This window comes from Vanellus vanellus (genome assembly GCF_965231255.1).
Source record: "Vanellus vanellus genome assembly, chromosome: 2".
NCBI lineage: Eukaryota > Metazoa > Chordata > Aves > Charadriiformes > Charadriidae > Vanellus > Vanellus vanellus.
Window position 1 is genome coordinate 63903785 of NC_138906.1, and position 23522 is coordinate 63927306.

Here is a 23522-nt window from a genome sequence, read left to right on the forward strand (position 1 = left end):
ACCAGCAACGTATCAGGTTAAATTGATATATACACTGAGATGGGCCCACTTAAATCACAGAGGATTTATCCGATTCCTCAAGTAATGATTAAACACCGCTCACAGGGACCTAAGTTTTCCTGTGTGTCCACCCATCATTACTGTGCTGTAACGCGTGACTTAAAACTATTCATTCCCGGTCCTATGACGCAAACAAAACATCTTTATTTTCATCTCTGCCAGCTCAAATCAGGGCAGTTTTTTGTTGTCTTGTCCCTGTCCCCTCTCCCCAAAGCAGAATACCGACTCAGCCAACAAGCTGGCATACAAACATCTCACCAGTATTCAGACCAAGGATGTTCAATTTGTGGCACAGTACACGTAGAAATCTAAGCCACTGTAATAACTAGGGAAGAGATGGCTCTTACATTATTTTGTATCTGAAAAAAATCCCATGGAATGAGAAAGATTGTCATTTCACAATAAGGATATCGCATTACAGGAAGCTTATTGTAAATAGGAAGTACACAGGGAAACGGTCCTTCTGTAGAATGACTGGGATCAGTGAGTAGCATTTTAATTAAGCCTGTCTCACTTTTAAATTTAAAACATGTAATTTTTAACTCATAATAATTGGATTTGCTAGATTGCTTTGCATAATGGTGCTATTTTTATTTTTTGAAGTAATTTTTGAGGGACTAAAGAGTAGATTTAGACTGATTGGTACTCTTGAGGCTCAAGAAGTATTAACAATTACAACCCCAAAATAAATAACTAATGAAGAAAAAAAATCCCTATAACTTATATTTATTCCTGAATTGTCACAAAGGTCAAATTTTTTTGCTCCTATATTAAAGAAATATTCAAGAATGTGGAGAAGTGTCAGATATTGTCATGTCTTAAAGAGTAGAGCTTTGCAGTATGAAAATACCCTCCAAAGTTAAAGAAAACCACCAGAAAGTACACAGTATGCAAGTATAAAATCCTGCTGCTAATTCCCTTCTTTATGCAAGCTTCTGAAGATGTAATCTTTTTCACTTTAAAGCTCACCAAAATTTACACTCAGAAAAACTCTGAGGAGTACAAGCATTAAATTGGTAACACTGTGTATCTTTCCTGTGGAAATATATTCACCATAATATCTGCATTTTGAGCTTTAACATTTATGTTGACACGACATGTTATTAGTTTTTTTTGGAAACTGAAAATCAAAGTGGCCTAAGCTTCATCACAAAAAGGAGGATATCAGAGTTTCTCCCCATCTCTCTTACTTGAACGTTGATCTCATAAAATGCGTGAAAGGGAGCTTTAACTTTTTCATACAGAAAACTAATACTAATGCAGAAAGAAATGCAACAGTTGTCAACCACCTTATGATCTAAGAAAAAAAAAAAAAAAAAAAAAAGGCGCCACACTGAGGTAGGGAATAAAACACCTTAGCCTATATTCAGACCCAGGCTCCTACTAGACAGTTTTGTAAATTATGCTGTCACAAAAAGCTGGCATGAGGGAATTAGTGTGCAGCAGTGGGGCTGCCAGGCTGAAGGGAAAAGAAATTTAAAACCAAAACAAAGTATACGAATGGGGTTTGGTTTTCAATTCCTGATATCTGCATCATCTCATGTGGAGTATGGGGGTCAGAAAAGCTTGGAAATTCATGATGTGTTGCTGCCACAATTGTAACAAAGTGAGTGAAAACATAATCAGTCCAAGGCTCTAGTTTTCCTACAGGATAGAGGGAGTGCTATTTTGTGCTTAAGGTACAACAAGCTGCAGATGCACAATTTAAAAACAAAAACCAAACCAAACAACTCACCAGACTAACTGAAGGAAGTCAAAACAAGCAATCATTCTACTTGACTAAAAGAAAGCATATTTTAGGTTTGGTTTGTTTTTTGTTTTGTATTTTTTTTTAAAGGTGCAAAAGAAGAAGATTCATTTCTTAGTGACTCTGTCACCCTATTTATTTTACCGTAGGATTTAAAAGATTGCTTTAAAGGAATAGAAGCCACTAACCTCAAATGTATTATAGAAATTATTTTTTCTTTCCCAATTTTATGGCATGAGCACCCTTAGGAAAACAGTAATAAAAAAAAAAAAAAAAAAGGCACAACTACTGATAACAGTCTGCAGGTACAGCAGACTATTTTGTTTCCAAACTAGTAGTTTGGAAGTATCCATGAAGTTGGAAAAAAAATAAATTACATCTCATGAAAAACATTTGGGAAAGAAACTAAGCTGAAGTGAGGAACAGAATCACAAATGCATTTAATGAAAGATAACAAACACTAAACTGGTGAAACAGGCAGACACAAACATACTACAAATGAGATGTAAAACCAAACAGGAGAAGTACTTTAAAAGGTGCAGCAATTTTAAGGAAAAAAATGACCCGCTGAGAACAATGAACAAAACCAGGAAAAAAAACCCAGACAGATAGAAGGATGATAAAGACTTGAAGAGTTTATTGGAAGCAAAAAGCAGATATAATGGGATGGTGACAGAAATCTATTACAGTGGTAGCAACCAGTAACTGAAACAAAGCTGGATCATTGCTTCCCTCATGTGGTACAAGAATTTTTATGACCATTTAAAAGCAGTCATGAAAACAAACTACCAAAATCTGCTAAACAGTATCGACTTGTGCGCTATGGCTATAGTTTCATTTGAATAGGTAGATACAGCACATCGCTTTCTTCAGGACACAAGAAGGGTTATTTTTGCTTCTGAGTACCTGTCATGCTAAATGCTCCTTATAGATGAAATAAATTTGTTCTAAAAAGATGAAAAAGGGAACTTGTGCAATGAAAACACACATAGACAATGTAATGTAACACCAGAGTTCTGTTAAAGGAAAAGAGAGAGAGAAACCAAAGCCAAGTTATGTAACTAGCATATCTGTGAAGTACTACAGGAAAAGTTTCATTTTATTTAAAACCTGAAGGAATTTACTCAACTTTAACTTCCAGCAACAACCTGGAAGGACTGAAGAAAGCCAGGCAGACTATACTATAAGCGCTCCGTCAGCTTTGTTAGAAAGACTACAGAAATGCACTTAACTCTGAAATGAAGCTCTAGCCCTGACTACCATCTACCTACATCTTTCCTTCTTCTGAGACAATATATGGAGGAAACTTAACTTTAAAAAAGCCCACCTCATTTCACACATGAAACCAAAGCCATAGACACTCACATGTGGTCACTCAAACAGCCAGTTAAAGTCCAGAGGTCATTTTTAATCACAAAAATAGTCCTATTGGACCAATTCGACTATTTGAAGCAGGTAAAAGTCTTTCCAGACACTGATTTGCAGAACTGAGATTCAATGAACTAATACTCTTGCTGCTTAGGTTTCAGATACTCAACCACCTCCCTTTTCTAAGTATGAAATGGCAACATTGGGATTTAGGTTTGATGTATGTGTGGCCTGCAACATTTATTTTACTGCTGTGGCTGGAATTGTTTCCTAACACTCTTAAGGCTTGAGGAAAAATGTAGTAGTTAGAAGATTTCAAACCAACAGCGTGGATTACTGTCTCTAAAGTAAAAAGAATATGTATTGCAAAGATTTCCTGCTTTCTGGTGATGGATAAGAGACCACAAAGAGTCACTAAGAAGAACAGATAAAGGCCGAGGCCCTTTGTTATCACCTTCTAGTGGTTTCACAATCTGAAGCTTTTCTGGCAGGTAGGAGCGACTGCTGATGGACATTCCTGAATATCCAGTGAATTCTGAAAATCTGGAGTGAGTCCCCAGTGACATGATGCTCTCTGTGGGGGTAACGGAACCGCTATGGAGTTCACCCTTTTCTGCCAGTTCCCGCAGCTTCCTTTCCTGCTCTTCTTCGAAGAATTTCCGCTCCGAGAGGTAATTCTCCCGCCTGAGGGACAGCCTACGAAGGGCAGTCTCTAGGTCACTGGAGCCTGGAGTCCCTGGCGTTCCAGGCTTCTTCATCCTGTCTTCATTTCTAAATCGTAACAGGGGGCACACACACGCAAACAAAAAAAAAGAAAGGGGGGGGGGGGGGAATGGAGAAAAACATTCTTAGAGATGCTTAAAACTTCCACATGACAGTTGAGACATTCACCAATACCTTTAAATTACTATGTTTCAAGAACTACAAGCACAAAATAACTTTTGAAGATGTAAGTCACTGTGTTAACTGCACAACGTAAGACAAGAAGAGGAAAACAGAAATGCCTTGCCTTTATGTCAGACACAAAGCAAAAACAAAGCCCAGTGCTACAGTACTGACCCATTGTCAGAGGATTCTGTTTCAAGGATGATGCTATTGGTCTTGTTGTCTATCATAATGTTAGAGATGTCTCCCCCATAGAAACTGGAACGTGGAGTGCTGATACAGCTAGAAATGACTGAATTCATAGCAGAGGACTGGTTAGAGCCTGGAATATTCATTGGCGACGGAGTCATGGATCTCTGCTTGACAACTTGGTTAACATTTCTCACAGTCTCGAAGACCCGCTTCTGGTGACTGGTAAGACATACACAGAGTTAATAATCACACAGCACCTTCTTACCTTAAGAAGGAACAGAGAAACAGGTAACAGCTTGTTAACAACCCTTCACACTATCACAGCTCCGCCAACCACCTTGTCTGTATAGTTTCTGTGAAGTAGTATACATAGGGTCCCATAGCTGCTATGGTCTGGCCATTACATGCAATCCATCAACACACTCCCATCATCCTGGAATATTTTAGACAGAACATTTGAGAACATTTGAGAATTGGACCCTCTCAAATATTAATAAAAATTAAGCGAAAGAGCATTCCAGTACATGAGCTAAAAATGCCTTAGAGTCATTGTGTGGAAATGAGTTTTGAAAAAACAAAATTGATCTCCATTCAATTCTTAACTATTAACTGGCTAATCCATTTTAAAAGAGAATTTGAATTTAGTGACTATCTCTACGTAAGCAAGTCTTGTATTTTTTCCTTTCTGAAACCAATTTCCTATCTGCTTAAATACCATTACAAAAAGAAGAATCAGAAATATAATGGATCAAGAATCTAGAGAGAGGCTGTCAAGGCTAGAAACCTAATTTTTGACCTACTTCTACAGTTTATTCTTTATCACCATTGTCTTGATATCATAACAAACGTTGTTCATCTGCTTCACTATTAAGATCAGATGACACTTCAGCATAAATTTCCTGACAAAATAAACTTGCCCTCCATCATGCTACAGAAGTGCCATTGCTGCTTCATTTTACATTTCAACAATGGCTGAACACAAGAACAGCACATCCCTTCCAGCTTAAAGGTAACACTGCCAGGGTATAACGACAGCATGCCTTAAGCTATTTAATATCATTCAAATTTCTTTCCTTCTGTCAATGAGCGCTCAACAGTTGCAATCCTTGTGCAGGGGCTCCAAGTCTATAGTTGTATATCTTTAAGAGGCTGAATCTAACAGCATCTGTCAATAAATGGTCCCACAGAGGTTACAGTTACCCCTGCTGTGCAAATAAATAAAACCAAGACCAGCCATGAAACAAACAAAAAAAAGTATCCTTCTTTGGTACCTGCACAGCAATATAAAAGACATTCTAAAGAAGTTAAACTGTCCTTAAGTTAGTTTACTCTGGAAGGACAAAAGGATCCTGTGGGGTTTGACCATGCTCACATCTTTCTGATCTTACATTTTTCTAATCAACATTTCACTCTGTCAAAGCTTCATTTATAGTTCTTGGCTCCTGCTCAGAGAAGGTTTAAGTGTGTGTCAAACTTCATAAATATACTTCAAAGGTTTCTGGAAAATGGCTACTGTACCTTTCCTGACTGTCCTTTCTTTGTAAAGGTCAGGTCAAAACACATAAAAGCTCTAACAGACCCTCTAAATACGATTAACTTGTTTCAAATTAACCAGTCCATGCTTTGTACAAATAGGTGAGCTAAACATACTGGAGTACACATACAACTGGCATCAGTAAGGCCATTTGTTCCAAGCTGTGTCTACCTATAGCTTTTGGACCATCACAAGTACTTAACTTGTTTCAAACCACTCTCCTGTTCAATTCAAGAGAACTTTAGCAAAATGGGTGCCTACTACTTTGCACAGGTGTAACGGGCATCACATTGTAAGTACCCAACCACTCTGAATCCCCTTCTGCACTGATGTTCTCCCTGTAAAAACTGGATTACATCAATAATTACCTGGTAATTTCTGTTGTAACGCCTGAAGAGAGAACCCAAGGGATTGAACTCATCCCCCTAATCATTAACTGAAGAAACCTACCATGGTAACACACAAGAAAACCAACCTTTTCTCATTCTCAGCACTCAAGAATGAGGCCAAAAATGTCATAAGACAAGGCAAAACACATATATAGGCATTTTCTTTTGGTAGCTTTAGCAGAAAATATTATCACCCTAATAACCAGACAATTTATTTACCCTTCTCTCTATCATTCACACTCTGACAGAAGTATTTCTTTCTAAATCCCTAGCTCAGCTATCTCCTATGCTTTCCTTTCTTATCAAATAATGATTAATTTCAGATATAATCAATCAATTAGAAAACAATTTAAGTCATACGCCAAGTCAGGAGAGTCAGGTTCATCTAAATGCAGTTCTTTCCTCATTGATCCTTCTATCTCTGCTGCCAGAGAATCCTGTTAAAAGCAAGCACAAAAGAAAAACAAATATCAAAGTATTAAAAGGTTGTCATTGCATAAAATAATTATTTATATGAAAGAATTAATAACTAATAAGGTGTCATTCCAGAAAAATAAATACAGGTTTAACAACGAAAATTGACGGGAAAGCTAGAAGACTAATCAACATATCTAAATGACTCAGAAATTATGATTTAGCTTCATATTGCTACAGTATTTACCATCCAAGGACACATAACATCTGTCAAAGATCCTGAAAAAACTTCACAAGCAACAACAGAATCCACGTGCACCAACTTCCCCGACTAAATTCCCTACTCTGTAACATGCTCCTTTCACGTAAGAAGTTTTGCTTAATTTGTTTTCATTTAAAAACAAACAGAAAACACTGTTCCCTTTCACAACATTACCCACTCACCCACAAAAAAGACATGGTTCTTGGCAGAAAGTATTATATACTTCTCCTGTGGGGTTAAAGGTGACAGGCTATCAATTCTCCACTGCTGGTCAGTAAGTTTTACTGCCTAAATGTAATTAAGTGCAGGGTCTGAGTGTCAAACATTCAGAAACCTAAATGACTTTTGGTCCCATGCTTCAACATTTGAAAATCATTTTTGTACAAAACATAACGCTATCTCAGCACAAGCATACTTTTTGCAGCTTTCAACTATATTTGTGCAAGTACAACTTGTATAATTATATGTCTGCACTTTAAATTGGCCTGTGGTCAGTCTCAGAAGGGAACACTAAAAGGCAAGCTAAGCCTCTGTCAAAAATTTACTTCTTGTGAGCACAAATATAATCTGTGTTCTTCCTCAGCAAAGACGAGATACAGCTAAAGACAAAGAGGGCCAGCTTCTGCTGCTTGATTACATTAATGTAACTCAAAAGAAATTTCACTGATGCCATTGCCCTCAGAAATAATGGAATTACTCTAGAGAGACACAGGCAAGCAGCAGCAGGCACTAAACTTACTAGACATTCTTATCCATTCTTTTTTTAACTCATTTGGTTGAAGGTACTGCCTATTCCCCATGCTTTAAATGTACAATGTCATAACCAAATGAAAGTAGGTAAACAAAGTTGATAACAGCAGTCACACTGTTACAATTGATGTTGCCGTAATACATATTAGCAACAAACGTTCTTTTAATGAACCACCGAATCTTCAGTGACCCTAAACCAAAAATATGTGTGTAACCTATTCAAGTACAGAAGAACTAGAAAGTATATCATAAGTGACTAGAAGGATGCCATCTCTGGAAACCATTATTTATGTTACCAGGAAGTTACACCACCAAAGATATTGAAGCAAAGCAGGAAGCTCCTACTGAAAATCAGCCACCATAGTACAGGTGATGCACAAAAAAAGTTGTATAGAACTGTGTAACAACTTACGAATGCTACCCGCGATTCTCAGCATTAGCAAAGCCAGCTGCAGGCTGTATACAATACTGCAGCAAAACCAAGTAACTGCACAGCACCACTCTTTCAGAATCAGGTATGCAAAACTGATCACTCAAGTATCCTTTAACATTATATAAATACACATTTCACCCATGCTCATGGCTGGTGTAGCACCCTATCCCTGAAGCTGTAAGTCATTTCATTTGTTCATTTGGTTGGTTGTTTTCTGGTTTGTTTGTTGTTTTTTGTTGTTGTTGTTTTTTTGTTTTTTTTGTTTTTTTTTTTTAAATCTGCTTACCATAGGGAAGAGACCAAGAGAGTGGTACCGACGTGATATGGCATTTGGCATAGTCTTGTTCCTAAGGTTTTTCAGCTCTTCTTGAGCCTCATGAAGCATTTCCATGCACTCTGCATACTTGTCTTCCAGCTCCCGCAACTGTAACATATAGAAAACAGTTCAAGACTTTACAGGCTGCACTATCATCACAAAAAGCCTGCAAATTCTTTTCATACTGGTAAAGGATAATGGTGTAGGGAAGAATATACCACTTTAAAGGAAAAGATCTCCAAAGAGTGAATATCCTTGAAAATAATCAATAATATGGATTAGTAATAGGAAGGATCAAAGGGGAGGAACTGCTTGCTTCATTTCCTATCATTCACATCTACATGAAGCCACTGTCAAGGAGAAGATACAGAGCTAAAAGTATCTTTAGTCTGATCAGGTATAGCACCTAATTACTGCCACAATAACCACAGTGGCAAACAGCACAGGAAAAACACAAGAGATTTCAGTGTTCCAAAGGACTTCGGAATTTTAAAACCAAGACGTACGTACATACATATATATACACATATAACCTCCAGCAGCCTAAGACCATGCCTTATTTTTAGCTTGACTTTCTCAGAAAACACACCTTATGTAATCAGTCTGTCTGCAGATGTCTGTGTACCCTCATAGTTTTTGAGTTCATCAGCCATTTCAACCAAGTTTGGCAAAGGAGTAGAGGTCTGAAATAACACATTCCTACAAGTTTCATAAAAATAAGCTACCTGGCTTAGAAACAGAGATCCTGTTAAAGTCTTTCCCAAGAAAGCGATAGACAAGCATAAGCTCAATCTTTGTGGAGCACCACAGACACATAAGGGTCACCAGCAGGAAGAGTTTTTATGGGCATTCTCACCAAGTATTTCAAATGCAAGGCACATCATAAGGGGAATCAAGCTTTATTCATTCTATTTTGACTATTTTGATCACGCGAGCACAGCACCCAGAAGACAGTCAGCAATCCTAGACTGTCTTTGGTTTACTTGTGGAACAAATACAGCATGACTGACTCTTCCATGCTATCTCACTATGCAAAATAGGCTTAAACTACCAGCCTAGAGAAGTCAGCTTCTAAAGGGATTCCTATATACCCCATAAGCCTCAGTTCTTCAAAATGCATGTCAGCTGAGGGGTAAGAGAATAGGAAGGAAAAGGTCTTGAACTCTATCAGGAACATAAACATTCCTTCATTCCATATAGACAGACAAAATTACTTAATACTTCTGATCCAGCTGGGGCTAAAACTCTCATGGTGAAACAAACAACCGTTGCCCTACTACTAAATTATTGCAATACTAAGTAACGTACTCACCTCTGCTGTGAGCTGTCTCTGGGCATCTTTAGCTGCTCCCAAATGCTGGACAAGTTCTTCATTTTCAACTGCACACTAAAATATGCCAAGAAATGTTAGAAATGCTGTGATGTTTTGTCCTGTGATAACATTTGTATCCTATACTACAGGTAAGTAGGAAAATTCTGACTTTTCTCAAGATCCTCTGCAGCAATATTAATCCACACATGTTAGTTTAAAAACATTTAAACAACACTTTAAAATGTTAACACACGACGTGCATCTATAGAAAGATATATAGCTCGGAGGTTTCAGGTTTGGCTCCAGCATCAGTCTTGTGCCTTGCTAAATGAGCCTGAACACCAGAAAACTATTGAGTATGTGCCCACTGAAATACTTGTACTGACATTCTTGTCTTACCAAAGTCATTCAGTTCAGTGCAGAATTTCATATCTAATATTAAAAATAAATTTAACTATTTTATTTGATATCTCATACATGCATCTTTTAATGAATTGATGCTTACTAGTCAAGTATGCTAGATATTAAACATCAAACAAGGTCATCCAGTTAAGGAGGGTGGAAAAATGCCTTTAGGCTCTAGTGTACAGAGAATTGTAACTTGTCTTCCAGCTACAATAGCAACACAAACAGCAAATCACAACAGTAGTCTTGCAACTGGATTCCTTACAGCTTTTGCCTTTTTCTGCAGATCAACTATCTGAGAGAGAAGATGGGTGATTTCTTCCTGCTGCCGAGCAGCATCTTCGGTTTTCTTTGCTAACTCTTCGGAGATATTGGCAATCTGGATGTTTGCATCCCCTTTAAGATAAATGATTACAATTAACATTACAAACCCAAAAGCAGAAAAGTAAGCAGAAGGATGTTCTTTCAGAACATTACTTGATTCAGCAGTATCCTTCCCCAATACACAGCAATGTATTTTTGAAAAACAGCAGTAGGACGCAAAACCAGAAAGACACAAAGTGCTCATGCAGCAAAGGAGACTGCACTTTCCCTTAACAATAATGTTTTCTATGCAAAACTATTTTGCAACTGAGAAATATTTAGCTTACAGCCAGAAATTTTCTGCTGTGAAATTTCAGTCAAATTTTCTCCTCCCAACCATTTATGTAAAGAAGATAAGTAAAACAGGAAAACATGACTGACTGATCTGACTCAGTTGTCTTTTTTTTACTGAACAATCTCGAATGAGAAGGGAAAAGGAATAAGGACATACTTAGCTCTTTTACACAGTCATTGACAAGCTGTTGTTCTTTCTCTTCGTAAGTAATTGTTTCAGTCTTCAGCTGACAGGCCTATTCAAGAAATCCACATCAAATATGCTACATTAGCACATTTGTTCTTTGCCAGTCTGTTGCTGCATTTCCATCTGCTTCAGAAAGACAAGCTTTTCTAATCACTCCTCCAGGAAGACAGTGAGAAACTACAGTTTTTGCCTGCCATCCCTCATGTTCTGGAAAAAGGGGCCAGGTGAACATTCAGCAGAGACATTACTGCATGGAGAAACGCGCATCATTATCACCATATCCCCACTAGATGTCACTTGCGTATTTTGCACTTAAAATAAAAAAAAAAGCCCTGTACATACAAAAGACTAGTATGCAGAGCTTGACCCAGTCACCTGAACAAAGCTAGGTATCATCACAAATACTTGGTTTAAATAACTGAATTAAGTACCCAAGTATTTGAAAACATTCAGAGAGTATTTGAAAAGTTCTGGCGCTGTAACCATATATCCCACATAAAACCTTACCGCTACCTCCTTCCTTGCTTTGTCTTTTCCGCTCTGATTCTAGGACCGTCAAGAGGAAGAACATGGCTACACCCAGCTGGTTCTGTCTGGCACCACCTTGGTGGGTCTGTAATCTATCCCAAATGCTAGGGGCATGCACAGACACCCACAGACTGCATCTATAGAAAGATGCAGAGCTTGGAGATTTCAGGTTTGGCTCCATCCTGCGCCTTGCTGGCACAGACTGCATCTCCCTGGGAAGTCATCAGTGGTAGGTGGGGTTTTCCTATCAGCTCCTGATGCAGTGGCCATCTCGGTTCTAACCCCACCTTCATTATTTTCAAACCATCTATCGCTCATCTTCCTTACAGAACTTCTCAATGAAACATACAGCACCCCATTACGCGGTGTCTTGCCCAAAGATGTGACACTACCTATTTGCAACAGGCCCTGCATTTGCAGTAGAAAATGGTAATGATATTCTGTTTTCCTGCATTCATTCTTAGCTCAAAAGTATTTCTTCTGCTACACTTTGCTACATGTTTGCAAAATGATAACGTGCTCCCAAAATTCAAAAATTGCATTGAAAACTAAAATAAAATTATTCATAGGATATTCAATCATGAAGTGTTATCTCTGACAGACAGGGAACAGTAAATCAGCTTTTTAAAACTGTGTTGTCTGTGAAACAAACAGCATGTTGTCAGAAATAAAAAGCAAGAAAAACACATTCAACAAAGTATTACCAGCCTGACTTGAAACACAAATTTAAAAATAATAATAAAAAATAAATATTTAATGCAAATTTAGGCTAGCAGTTTTCATTTTGGCAAACACTGAATTTGTGCCAGAGAGATCATGGCAGCTTACAAACTTCAGATCTGCAGCTAAAGTCACCCATATCTGCCAGGGCAGCCCTTTAACACCTGTTTCAAAGCACAGTTCTGGACCCAAAAAACCTGCCCATGCTCCTGCACATTCTTTTGGCAAGGAAACTGCTTTGCATGTAGCTTCATGTAGCTTCCATGTTTCAGCCTTCCCTTCATTTAGAAGCATAAAGGATGGTGATTAAACAACTACAAAGAGATCTGTGTCATATGTGGAATCGTATACTTTTAATTAGACTCTCTCAACTTTTAATACACTCTTCTCAATACCTGTGTTCTGGTGTTTAAATAAACAACTCTATTAAGCAAAACACAAAGGGAGTAATTTCACCTCAGATCTAAGCACAACATTCTCCTCTTCCAGGTCCTTGAGTTTCTTTTGAAGAGAATCCAAATGAAAGTAGTTCTGGACGGAGGAGGAAGATTCATTCCTCTTCAGCCTTGTAACGAAAACAAGAGTTTTAACTAATTTTTACCTGTATTATGGCCAACCTCACAGGAGAACAGACTAAACAGAGGTCTCAAGCCCAGTCAGAGCCATGTGAAATACAGCTTTTTTTCACAGCAGTATGTTTGGGCTGCAGTGTATTTGCAGTGTTTTTTTTAAAAAGAACTTTTTTTTTTTATATATATAATTTATTTATTATTCTCCTCACTTCCTACGGAAGAGTTATTCAGCCAAAGCTACGAGAAAGGAAACCACCTTACTACAGGGAGCAACCCAATAGCTTCCTGATTAACGTTGCACACGCTTCACCACAATGCAGCAATAATTCTGCGAAGAAGGGCAGACAGCCCCTCAGAGCCTGTGAAGCTGTTCAGCCAGCTAATTGCCTGGAACCCACGCTACAAGCTGTGCTTTATTTCCTTCCCTCTGCTTAGAATTTTTCACAGTGCCCTCAGGTCCTTCAAGCACAAAGGTCACGCACGTAGCACATTCTAGCACAGCATGCAAAGGTACGTGGAGTAATGAGGCACCACCGTAAGCAGGACCTATGTCTGCCTCACCACCAGAGTCACCACCTAGTTCCTGTGAAGGTTACAGTGCTGCATCAGCAGCCTCCCTATGTACTTTCACCTCCCGACTCTTGTTGGCACCAGTCTAGACAGCTGGTCCAACGCAAATCCTTCCAGCTGGTGCCATGCACCAAGTTCAGAGTCCCATTTGCAGTTCCAGCCAATAAAGACATCATTTTACTACTTTTCAAAGCTATCAAATTGTTCAAACTACCCCTGTTTAGTACCAGATGAAGGTTCAGTGTCGTAGGTTGATAACTTACGGGGTGGAACAGACAGACTCCGGCTCACTTTCTTCAGCAGCACTGGTATAGAACTGGAGCAGCTCATCTTTCATGGAGAGCTCATGCCGCAACTGAGAAACCTGCACCAAGATGGAGCTTGCAGATCAGTAAGTTGCTTTTCTAGGCACATTCTTAAGTAAACCCACTATAAATTAGTTATTCACCCTCTAAGCATCACCTTCAGGCTAAATCAAGAGGCCAAGACTGGAATAGACCAGAAGCCGTTCTTTTATTTCTTAGAAAGGATGAAAAGGGTAACTTTTAAATTAGCCACTAAATGTTATTTTTCAGAAGTTCGAAAATGCAATTAGACATGCTATTAGACATGTTTCTCTTTCACCTTCTTTAAGATGAGCAATCATGATTCACTATTGCATTAGTATAGATTCACATCCACAGAAATAGATATATTACAATGGTACTGCAAGAAATTAATGTGGCACAATCAACACAAACCTCACATTCTTACTAATTTTATGTAATGACTGTCACCATCTGGCATGGATACAGACCTCAGATACAGACATTTGCTCCTCTCCAAGAGACTTTAGATAAAATTACTAAAGTGGTTGCGTAGTAATGTTGCATTTGGAACTCAATTGCCTGTTGAGCTGCAGAACCCCACCACACAGTGGCAGGCTGCCATTCTGAGGTTGCTTCAATGGTGGAGGCTGTAGTCGGTTTCTGGGCGTAATTTGGGCTTTTGATGACTCCGAAACATGAGTCTAGTAAAGTAGTATATGGGAGTCCCATACACAGTACACACATGTATCAAACCCAAACAAAACATCAAAATTGGGGGGTTAAGATACCCTGCAATTGTGAGCTCCACAAACTTAACCTTGGTTAATTCATATTGTGATTCTCCAAGAAAAGGGTTAAAAGCCCAATTACACAGTAGCACTTACACCACTTCACAGCTGCAATTTAAGACCCCAGTGGCAAGAGATTAATTTTTATTTTACTTGCATAGCTATAAATAGCATAACTGATCACACAGATCTGTTCCCTTCCATTTGCACTGCAAAACTTGGCCCCCAGTTTTCACTTTCCAATGTACAAATTGCAAAGCACATTTGTTTCTATTGCACTTCTGCTTTTTGTATTGTAGGTATATTTATGTTTATAGTTATTACTGGCAAAAAAACACAACCAGACAATATCAATAAAATAGATTTAAGCTGCATTTTCATCAAACAAAAAGGAGACTCAACGCAGTAAAGCGCTTAAACTGTGCAGAATTTTAAGCAAATTAGGTCATTTACTTTAGTAAGTCTATTCTTTGTAATCAGATGCGCTAAGGCACCAAGTCCTCCCGAGGCATTGCTTCTAAAATGCAAGGGGGGAAAAAAGCCCCAGCTAACCATATTTCAGAAAACCACAAAACAAAATCCATGCATTAGTTTTGGGAGGTTCACTTTCCTCATTTCAGGAAAAGCTAAAAAGTTGAGCCAAAAATAACAATTTACTTCCCTCCAGCACATTATGGCTCAGCCTCTTTAAGTAGCAAGGATTCAGATACTGTCAGTGGGTGGGCATTAGATCATCTCCAGCTTTTGCTACACTTTTATCTCTATGAATTAAAAAGACTGAAGATACTATTTTTACTGCCATTTCCAAGCACTCCAATTCTCTAAAGGAGGGTGAACAGCCAGAAAGGGTGACCTTTTACAGGAACAGGACCAGAAACAATGGGCACAAATTCAAACATTGGAGGTCTCCCCTGAATATCAAGAACACCTTTTTGATTGTGAGGATGACTGAGCACTGGCACAGGTTGCCCAGAGAGGTTGTGGAGTCTCCATCCTTGGAGATATTCCAACACAGTCTAGACACAGTCCTGGGCAACTGGCTCTAGGTGGCTCTGGGGTTCAGGGAAGATGACCTCCAGAGGTCACTTCCAACCTCAACCATGCTGTGAAATAAAAAACACAAACAAACCAACCAACCAAAAAACCCACCACACAAAACACCAACACAAAAAAACATGTCTCACTGTGGTAACTTCCAACAACACTTCCCTTTGACATAGCATTTGGTGTGTGTTGACCCCAACCAGCAACTAAGCACCCATGAGCTGAGCACACAGTCTGCCCCCACGACCCCCACAGGATGGAGGAAAGAATCAGAAGCACAAAAGCCAGAGCTGAGATAAAGACAGCTTAATAAGTAAAGCAAAGTGGCTTGTGCAAGCAAAGCAAAATAAGGAATTTATTCACTATTTTCTATTGGGAGGCAGACATTCAGCAACTTTGTGGAAAGCAGGACCTCAGCACACATAATGGTTATTTGCAAAGACAAACACCATAACCATGAATAGCCCAGCTTCTTCCTCCCTTCCCTAAGCTTTTATTGTTGAGCATAACAACATAAGGTATAGACTATTCCTCCAGTCAGTTCAGGTCAGCTATCCCAGCTGTGCCCTTTCCCAACATCTTGCACAGATGGGGCCAGAATAGTCAAAACACTGGTTGTTACCAGTTGTTGTAGTCACAAATCCAAAACATAGCACCATATAGTCTGCCATGAAGAGTATTAGCTCCATCCCAACCAGACCCAGTACACATTTTCACACTGGAAAACACAGGAATTGTCTTATGAACAGAAAGGACCTCTTCCGCATTTTCACAAGCCACTGCAAGATGTACCCTTTGGAGCAAACATTACGATGCTACCCCTGCACAACGCATTGTTACCAAGCAATAGGGACTGAGCCCTTGTCCCACAAGGGACAAGGCCCATGAGCTGTCACCATGCTTGGTCCCCAAGACTTCATCTGTTCAGGCTTTTAATTCACTCCATCGCCCTGAAAGTTTCACTCAGCTTCAGAACCATGTCATGAAACAGCTGCACCTATCTTAGAAATAATTTAAGGTAGAAGATAAAAGGACCCTCACATAGAGCACAACAGTTTAGGGACATGGGACCTAGCTTGCAGGAACAATCCTTACTGAAACGTCAACAACAGTTTCAAGAGTCCAGCTGATTGTTTTCCTGACTGACAGCAGCTAAATACTTAACAGGTTGGAATTATTCACTTAAAATGAAGACACACAGTTACACTGTATGTAAACAACATCCATGCAAGTACCAAGCCAAAGAGCATTTCTATCTTTCCAACATTACCTTCTATTCTAATAAGCCAAAACCTTTTTTAATCCACCATTTCAGATTATACTTCAACTTTTCCTTTCCTCCCACTTTACACAAAACAAAATCAAATCTGAAAAAGACTTTAAAACCAGCTATCACCAAAACAAACTCTGATATGTGACCTGGAACTAGAACAACAGGACTAGAGGGATGTATTACTCAGATGTCACCATAGGTTTGAGGTTTGAAGCTCTGCCTTTTTAGCTTCAGAAACACATGACAAAATCTGAAGAGGAAAAAGAGGAGTAAACCAGGAAATTTAGAAAGATCAGGAGAAGCTAAAACCTAACAACCTACTTCATTTCAAGCACAGTTCACATTGTGAATGTTTACATTGCTTTGATACCAAGCTCTAATTTCAAAGGAGACAATATTAAATTGTAGGTAGCACCATCTCAGTAAGAAGGGACACATCTTGAGATTGGAGCTGCAGCGTTCTTACTGAACATGGCAATACAACAGCAGATAGGCAGACCGTACCTGGGAACTACACTTCTGCTGCTGAAAAGGGGGACACTCATTTCTCTAACCAAAACAATTTACACTTAAAGTTTTCTCAATACAATGTTTATGCTTTCAGTACAGAATTCTGGAACAGTAAGCTGAAACTAAAGTATCTGTGCACGCAGTATAGTGCTTGCCTCACTGTACTCGTCTTTTGTTCTCTAGTGCGCTACAGGAAAAGTCTCAGTTCCACCAGTTTTTACTGAACACGACCACAGCCCTTTCCTAAACCTAAGCAGCACCTGACAATACAAACTCAAAAGACAAACCCAAGGATCTAATGCATTTTGCACAGGTCTACATTACTTTCATACGAACGTATGGATATGGCATGTTACAAGGACACAGGAAAAACTTGAGCTACTTAATGGGATGGTCGGAAGTTTTTGTAGGTCAGAGACACATAAAGCTAAATTATTCATGCCATGACACATACACCAAGAAAACCTTAACATTATACCACACACCAGAATAAACTTGTCTATGTATTACAGAAACCACAGATCCCCCAGGCAAACCATTTTTAAGCAGTTTCTACAGAAGTTAAAAGGTATCAATTCAATTACCTTCTTTTATCCCTTGTTCTTAGAGACAGTTCCTAGTTACTGTTCTATTCACATATTCAAAATTTCGCATTAATGGAAGATCTGAAATGTACTAATAAAAGATTTTCAACATACAAAAGCGTCATGACTTTAAAGCCTGATAAGCTCTGCCTCAAAAGCATCCATCAGACAGGCTGAGAGAGTTGGGGTTGTGCAGCCTGGAGAAGAAAAGGCTCCGGGGAGACCTCATAGCAGCCTTCCAGTACCTAAAGGGAGCCTACAGGAGAGCTGGGGAAGGACCTGTTACAAGGGCATGCAGTGATAGGACTAGGGGGAATGGCTTCAAACTGGAAGAAAGTAGATTGAGATTAGATATTAGGAAAATTTTTTTTCACTTTGAGGGTGCTAAGGCACTGGAACAGATTGCCCAGAGAAATTGTGGAAGCTCCATCCCTGGAGGCGTTTAAGGCCAGGCTGGATGGGGCTTTGAGCAACCTGGTCTATGGGAGATGTCCTTGCCTATAGCAGGAGGGTTGGAATCCTTCTATGATTTCTGAAGGAGTCAAAATGACAATATGAAAGATGGGTGTTGATAGAACATATGGCCCAACATATCAAGCCACCTGGTAAGAAGCTTATTTCTGGTGGCACTTTTCCTAATGCCATTCCTGAGTTCCTCTAAATAAAAATAGACCTGGTAGAGGCAGCTTGTCCCTCTCCCCATCTTCCTCAATCAAATCTTCTATTCTGGATGTATGGTATGAATGCGCTGCCCTGCCCAGTCAGTATGCACATGCCTAGTAAATGCCCTGTTGACCAATGTACAAATAAACTGATCTGCCTCACGATGGAACTTGGGCAGCAAACAACAGCACTCTTCTGGGACATAAGAGAATTAGGTTTTCTTGCCAAAAAGGGTAGGCCACACCAAAGGATATTATTTCTATGTGTACATATAGCTACATATAGATGAGATTCACAAACCAAGGTCACTGTCCCAGAAAAAGAGAAACAATATTTGCCTCCAGCTCAGTAAGTCAGAGTTTAGTGACACTTGCAGTACAGATAAAGACCTCTTTTAAAGCAACCTGTACAGTTCCATCCAAGATATATCCATCAAGACATCTGCCAGTACTTATAGCATCCAACTCCCCATTCAGAGGAACACAGTAAGAAATAGCAACCGTATAAATACTTGATTAAAAATTCAATGGTATGTGGAAGACAAGGTATTACTTGAAACAATGTAAGTTTTTAATATGTTTTATAGGTCACACCAATTCAGAAAACACAAGGGCCATCATATTATATTCTAAACATGTTCATCAAAGGTCTAAAACATTATTACTGCAGTCAAACTCAGATAAATTTAGGTACTGCAGCAGTCTCCGACCCATGCTTCAACAGATTCTATCACATTTCCCTGGAAAAAGATACAGCAAAATCACAAGAAGCTGTAAGAATTTAGTAAATTTAGTAATCTAAATAGAAGGTAGCAAGTCTCAGCCTATAATCATTTGCTTCCCAACATAACCCAATGCTTCCTAACATTGACAAATTCGTACGTACAGAGCATGCTGAATAAAAATTACCTATCTCTAAAATATAACCTGACCCACATGAAAAATGGAAGCTTAACATAAGTTTATGAAGTTGGCCCATCTTGGAAAAGGCAGAATGCACATGATCTCAGTAAGCATTCACTCCTGAAATTTCCATAAATACAAAAAGTGATTTACCTCACATGCAATACCTGTATCGTAATCAGTTTGAGAAGCAAAGCATGCCCAGCTATGTTCCAAGAGCCAAAATTCAACTCAGGTATGAACAGAAAAAGCATTTGGGAAAAAGCAATTAAACATTAAACAATTAAACAAACAGGAAGAAACAAGTGAGGACTGAGAAAGATTCAGGGGAGAAACAAGAAGAAGAAAGAGCTGCACACAAAGGGAGGCAGGAGAAGGGAAAGGGCGATGAGTGAGATAATCAAAACAGAGGGGAATTATGCATAAAGAGGGGAACAAGGACAAAACAGGTAGAAGAAAACAGTAGGTACAGTGACTCAAAACTAAGAGTAGCTGGTTTCAGAGGAAAATTAAATCTGAGGCAGAGCAAAATTAAATGGCTTGAGGTTGTTTTGGGTTTTTTTTTTTTTTTTTTTTTCCCCTTTTTTTCCCTGATTTGAGCCAACGGGTCAAATTACTTTTTCAGTCACATTTCTGAAAGTGTACATGCTACAAAAATGGCTGACCAAACACAGATTGAGCTGCTGTGGACAGGATGCCCAAGAAAATTAAGTACAGGCAAGGTGAAGCTAGAAGGAAAATTCCTCCCATCACCTCTCAGGTGTAAAAATCTTACCTCTTCCCTGATGTGTTCCACTTGCTCCTCCAGGAACTCATTTCTTTCTGTCAGTGATTTATTCTTCTTTAACAGCGACTGGCCAATCCGAGCAGCTAATTCTAAGTCCCGTTCTTTCTGTGAAGCATTAAGAAAAGAAAGCTAATTTCAAATTTTTTATTCACCAAAGGATCAGAGGGAGGGTAAAATTGTCATGAAAGGGAAGGAACAAGTACTTGAACAATAAAAAGACTTTTTCCTTCTGTGAGGGTTTGTTTATTTGGATTTTTTTTTTGCTAATTTTCTTTTTCTATTCCTGCATATTTTACACCCACATTATTCAGAAAAGACTGACCAATACAAAGTTATTGGACCATACACATGAAAGCACAGCTTCAAGGTCTAATGGAAAATAACGTAAGTGAAACCAGACCTGGTTCTCTATTACAGCTTTGTTTGAGAAGCTACTCAGGGAAACTCTTCCATCACCTTGTTATACCATCTGCAGAATACAATCACAGGTCTTTAGAGGTTACATTTTAAAGAATTTTAAAGCAGCACAGTAAAAATAGCAAAGAACTTCGGCAATTCAAAGCATTCTTTCGTTTCTACTTGCTCCACCTTGAAATAAAAGGCAGTAAGTGGTGCAGGAGCAGAAGCCAATTCCACAATGAATGTTCAGCTCCTATCTTCTTTGTGTCCATATATCCATTAGTGCTTTCGTATAAAAACAAGTCCTGTCCCTTTCCTTTTTGCAGATGCCTAAATCTACGTTAACCGTTTACTCTCATGCCATCCTTGGCCCCTTCTTCCCCCCCTCTGTGTGCACAGAATTGGAAATAACTGATCTAGACAGTTCACCACACATACTAATAAAAACTAGAAGCTTATCCTGTTGATGACATGTGGCTATACAGGTCTTAGCTTCTGCAAAGCTGAGACATGGCGTTATAATCCGCCTGGGACAGGATAATTAACTGCCTAAAACTTTGCACCATTTATTAAGCATGTCTATTTACCATTTTCTTATTCAATTACTAGATCTTTACAATAGTGGGGAAAACAGCACTAAGGTTAACGCCCCACTTTTAGTTCAACACCATTTGAGGAACAGTTTTCTCCCTATCACTGAAAATACTGCTTGGGGCTTATTTACCACCCCTAACAGCCATCCAGATTGTATGACTAAAAAGTGTCATGCATACATTAATGACAAAGCCTACAAAACCTACAGCTACTGATCACATGGATTTGAAGTCAATGAATTTGAATGAAGAGGCTTTCGTAGTGGAAAAAAAAAAAGAGTTATGTAATAATCAGTAAATAAAAAGAGATGTTATTGATCACTGCTATAGCCACAAATAGCATTTTCCAAATGGTTTCTGAAGGTCAGACTTATATTTGCATTGAAAGCTACTGGCATTATCTAGTCATAAAATCTTTATATAATCTTATGTACAATCTTTCAGAACAATGGGTTCCACAAAGTTATCCGAAAAACATTTGGTTTATGTGTCAAGCCAACTTATTGTTTAGTAATTTGGCTTGCTTCATAAATACGAAGTGGAAAAAAAAACCCCACACCATACTGCTGCATCTTTGACTCTGCAGAGGAAGAGCTATCTACCAGCAAGGTTTCTAACCTCAAAGTTGAGGAACTTAAGTGCATTTCCAGGCTCTTTAATTAACCTCCCTAGACTTCCTGCACAATTTTTAGCAATCCAGCTCTAAATCTTAGTTTTGGGTCAGGCCTCTGGCAGTGATGAGGAACTGATTTATTACAGCCATATGCAAGAAAATACTGAAGCCAAACACATTTACACTGTTACTAGAAAGGGATGAGAAAGCAGGTTCACACAGGAATCTGCTCCTATTCTTACCACATACCCAGGCAGGCCTGGCGTCACTCGCTTTGCTTCATTTCAGGGCAATAAGCACAGATTCTCAAAATATCTGCATGCACGTTAGTTTGAGATCTTCTCTTTCCTGTCTCCCTCCTTCCCCCCAAAATGCTGCACCTTTCACCCAGCCAACTTTGTAATACATTAATTTGAAGCTCACCAATAACAAGAAGGACAGAAAAGGAATAGCTTTTGGGGTTGGTTTTTGCTTCTGTGTGTGAAGGCAGCAGAAGGAGTTACGCCTTAACTTCTGCAAACAGATATAATCTCTTGTGATAACCATCATTTGGAGAACAGAGAAAGGAGCTGTAAGTGCACATCTGCCTAGGTAGTATTTGTTTTATTAAAGGTTCACCAATTACATGTGTCCCCATTTTTCCTTTGCTATCATCCAGATAGGGAAGTACACCAAAAGCTTTAAAACATGGGCTCAGCAAGTCCTTCTAGCATTGCTCCCACGAGTGCAATTTCTGGATCTATAGACATTTGGCTACATGGACTCAGGGGAGGAAACAGCTTGGCAGAATGCTGCATCATTACTAGAAAGAGCCATGGAAACAAATGCAAGTAAATCTCAGCCAAACAAGACAAAAGGAACAGCACACAAACAGGTAATAGACTATTACTAGGAGTTAATGGATTATTCCAGGACAAGTCTTCCAGGTAAAGCATCAGTTTTAACTGTTATTTCATAGAAAGTTGTTTAAGAGTTCAGATCAAAGCACAAAATGCAAGACTTTATACTGAGATTAGATGTTTCAAGCGTAGGCGCGAGGGAGATGTGAGCATTCCTATGCTTGTGTCCTTGCAGAATCAGAAGAAGAACAGACCACTCAATGTACCTTGGTTAGACAGACCCCATTTTTGACATTGCTATTGCAATAAGCAAGCAAATAAATATGAAGGACTAAATTACATTCAGCCATGACATGAACTAATCCAATTGTAACAGTTCTCACCCAAAGGATTCTTCACAAAAATTATTTGGAAAAAAATCAAGAAGCAGCTAATTTCATTCAAACAATTTATCGTGGTATTTATTGAACATAAAGCTACATAACATTGTAGCTTGACAATAGCTTTTTAGCATATCTTGAGTGACAAGGATTACAGTAATAACAATTTACATATTAATGGTATATAAAAAAATAAATTCCAAACCAAACAAACAAAAGGAAAAGGCTTCTCTCGAAAGATATTATCTAAGATAACAATTATGAATACAAGACCATTTGTGAACTACTTTTTTTTAATTTTAAAAGATAATAAATCCATCAGTAATGATACTATTAACTTTACATGTACTGTAAAAATATGTGCCGTTTTAAGATGATCCCCCCCATTCGTTATGGCAAATATTTGGCCAAGAGCAAGTAAATGAAGTTAAATGGCCTCAAATGAAAAATAAGCACAATTAATGAATCCATATGACTGAGGTAAACAAATTACATACTTATTCTTCCTCATTTAAAGACAGTCTACCAACAGCCTTTA

At 38.7% G+C, this 23522-nt stretch overlaps 1 protein-coding gene across 2 annotated transcripts in view; it reads right to left on the minus strand.

Moving 5' to 3' along the window:
• The window catches only part of TRAK1 (trafficking kinesin protein 1), a 115769-nt gene that overhangs the window by 17417 nt on the left and 74830 nt on the right, over window positions 1-23522 (minus strand). For both annotated transcript variants that reach the window (XM_082498974.1, XM_082498975.1), the window contains 10 exons: window positions 20149-20265; window positions 13565-13665; window positions 12616-12724; window positions 10882-10960; window positions 10333-10463; window positions 9663-9737; window positions 8321-8458; window positions 6536-6612; window positions 4235-4471; window positions 3630-3946 (listed from right to left, as the gene is read on the minus strand). In XM_082498974.1, coding sequence (XP_082355100.1) covers window positions 3630-3946; window positions 4235-4471; window positions 6536-6612; window positions 8321-8458; window positions 9663-9737; window positions 10333-10463; window positions 10882-10960; window positions 12616-12724; window positions 13565-13665; window positions 20149-20265 — 1381 coding nt within the window. The remainder of the gene's footprint in view (window positions 1-3629; window positions 3947-4234; window positions 4472-6535; window positions 6613-8320; window positions 8459-9662; window positions 9738-10332; window positions 10464-10881; window positions 10961-12615; window positions 12725-13564; window positions 13666-20148; window positions 20266-23522) is intronic.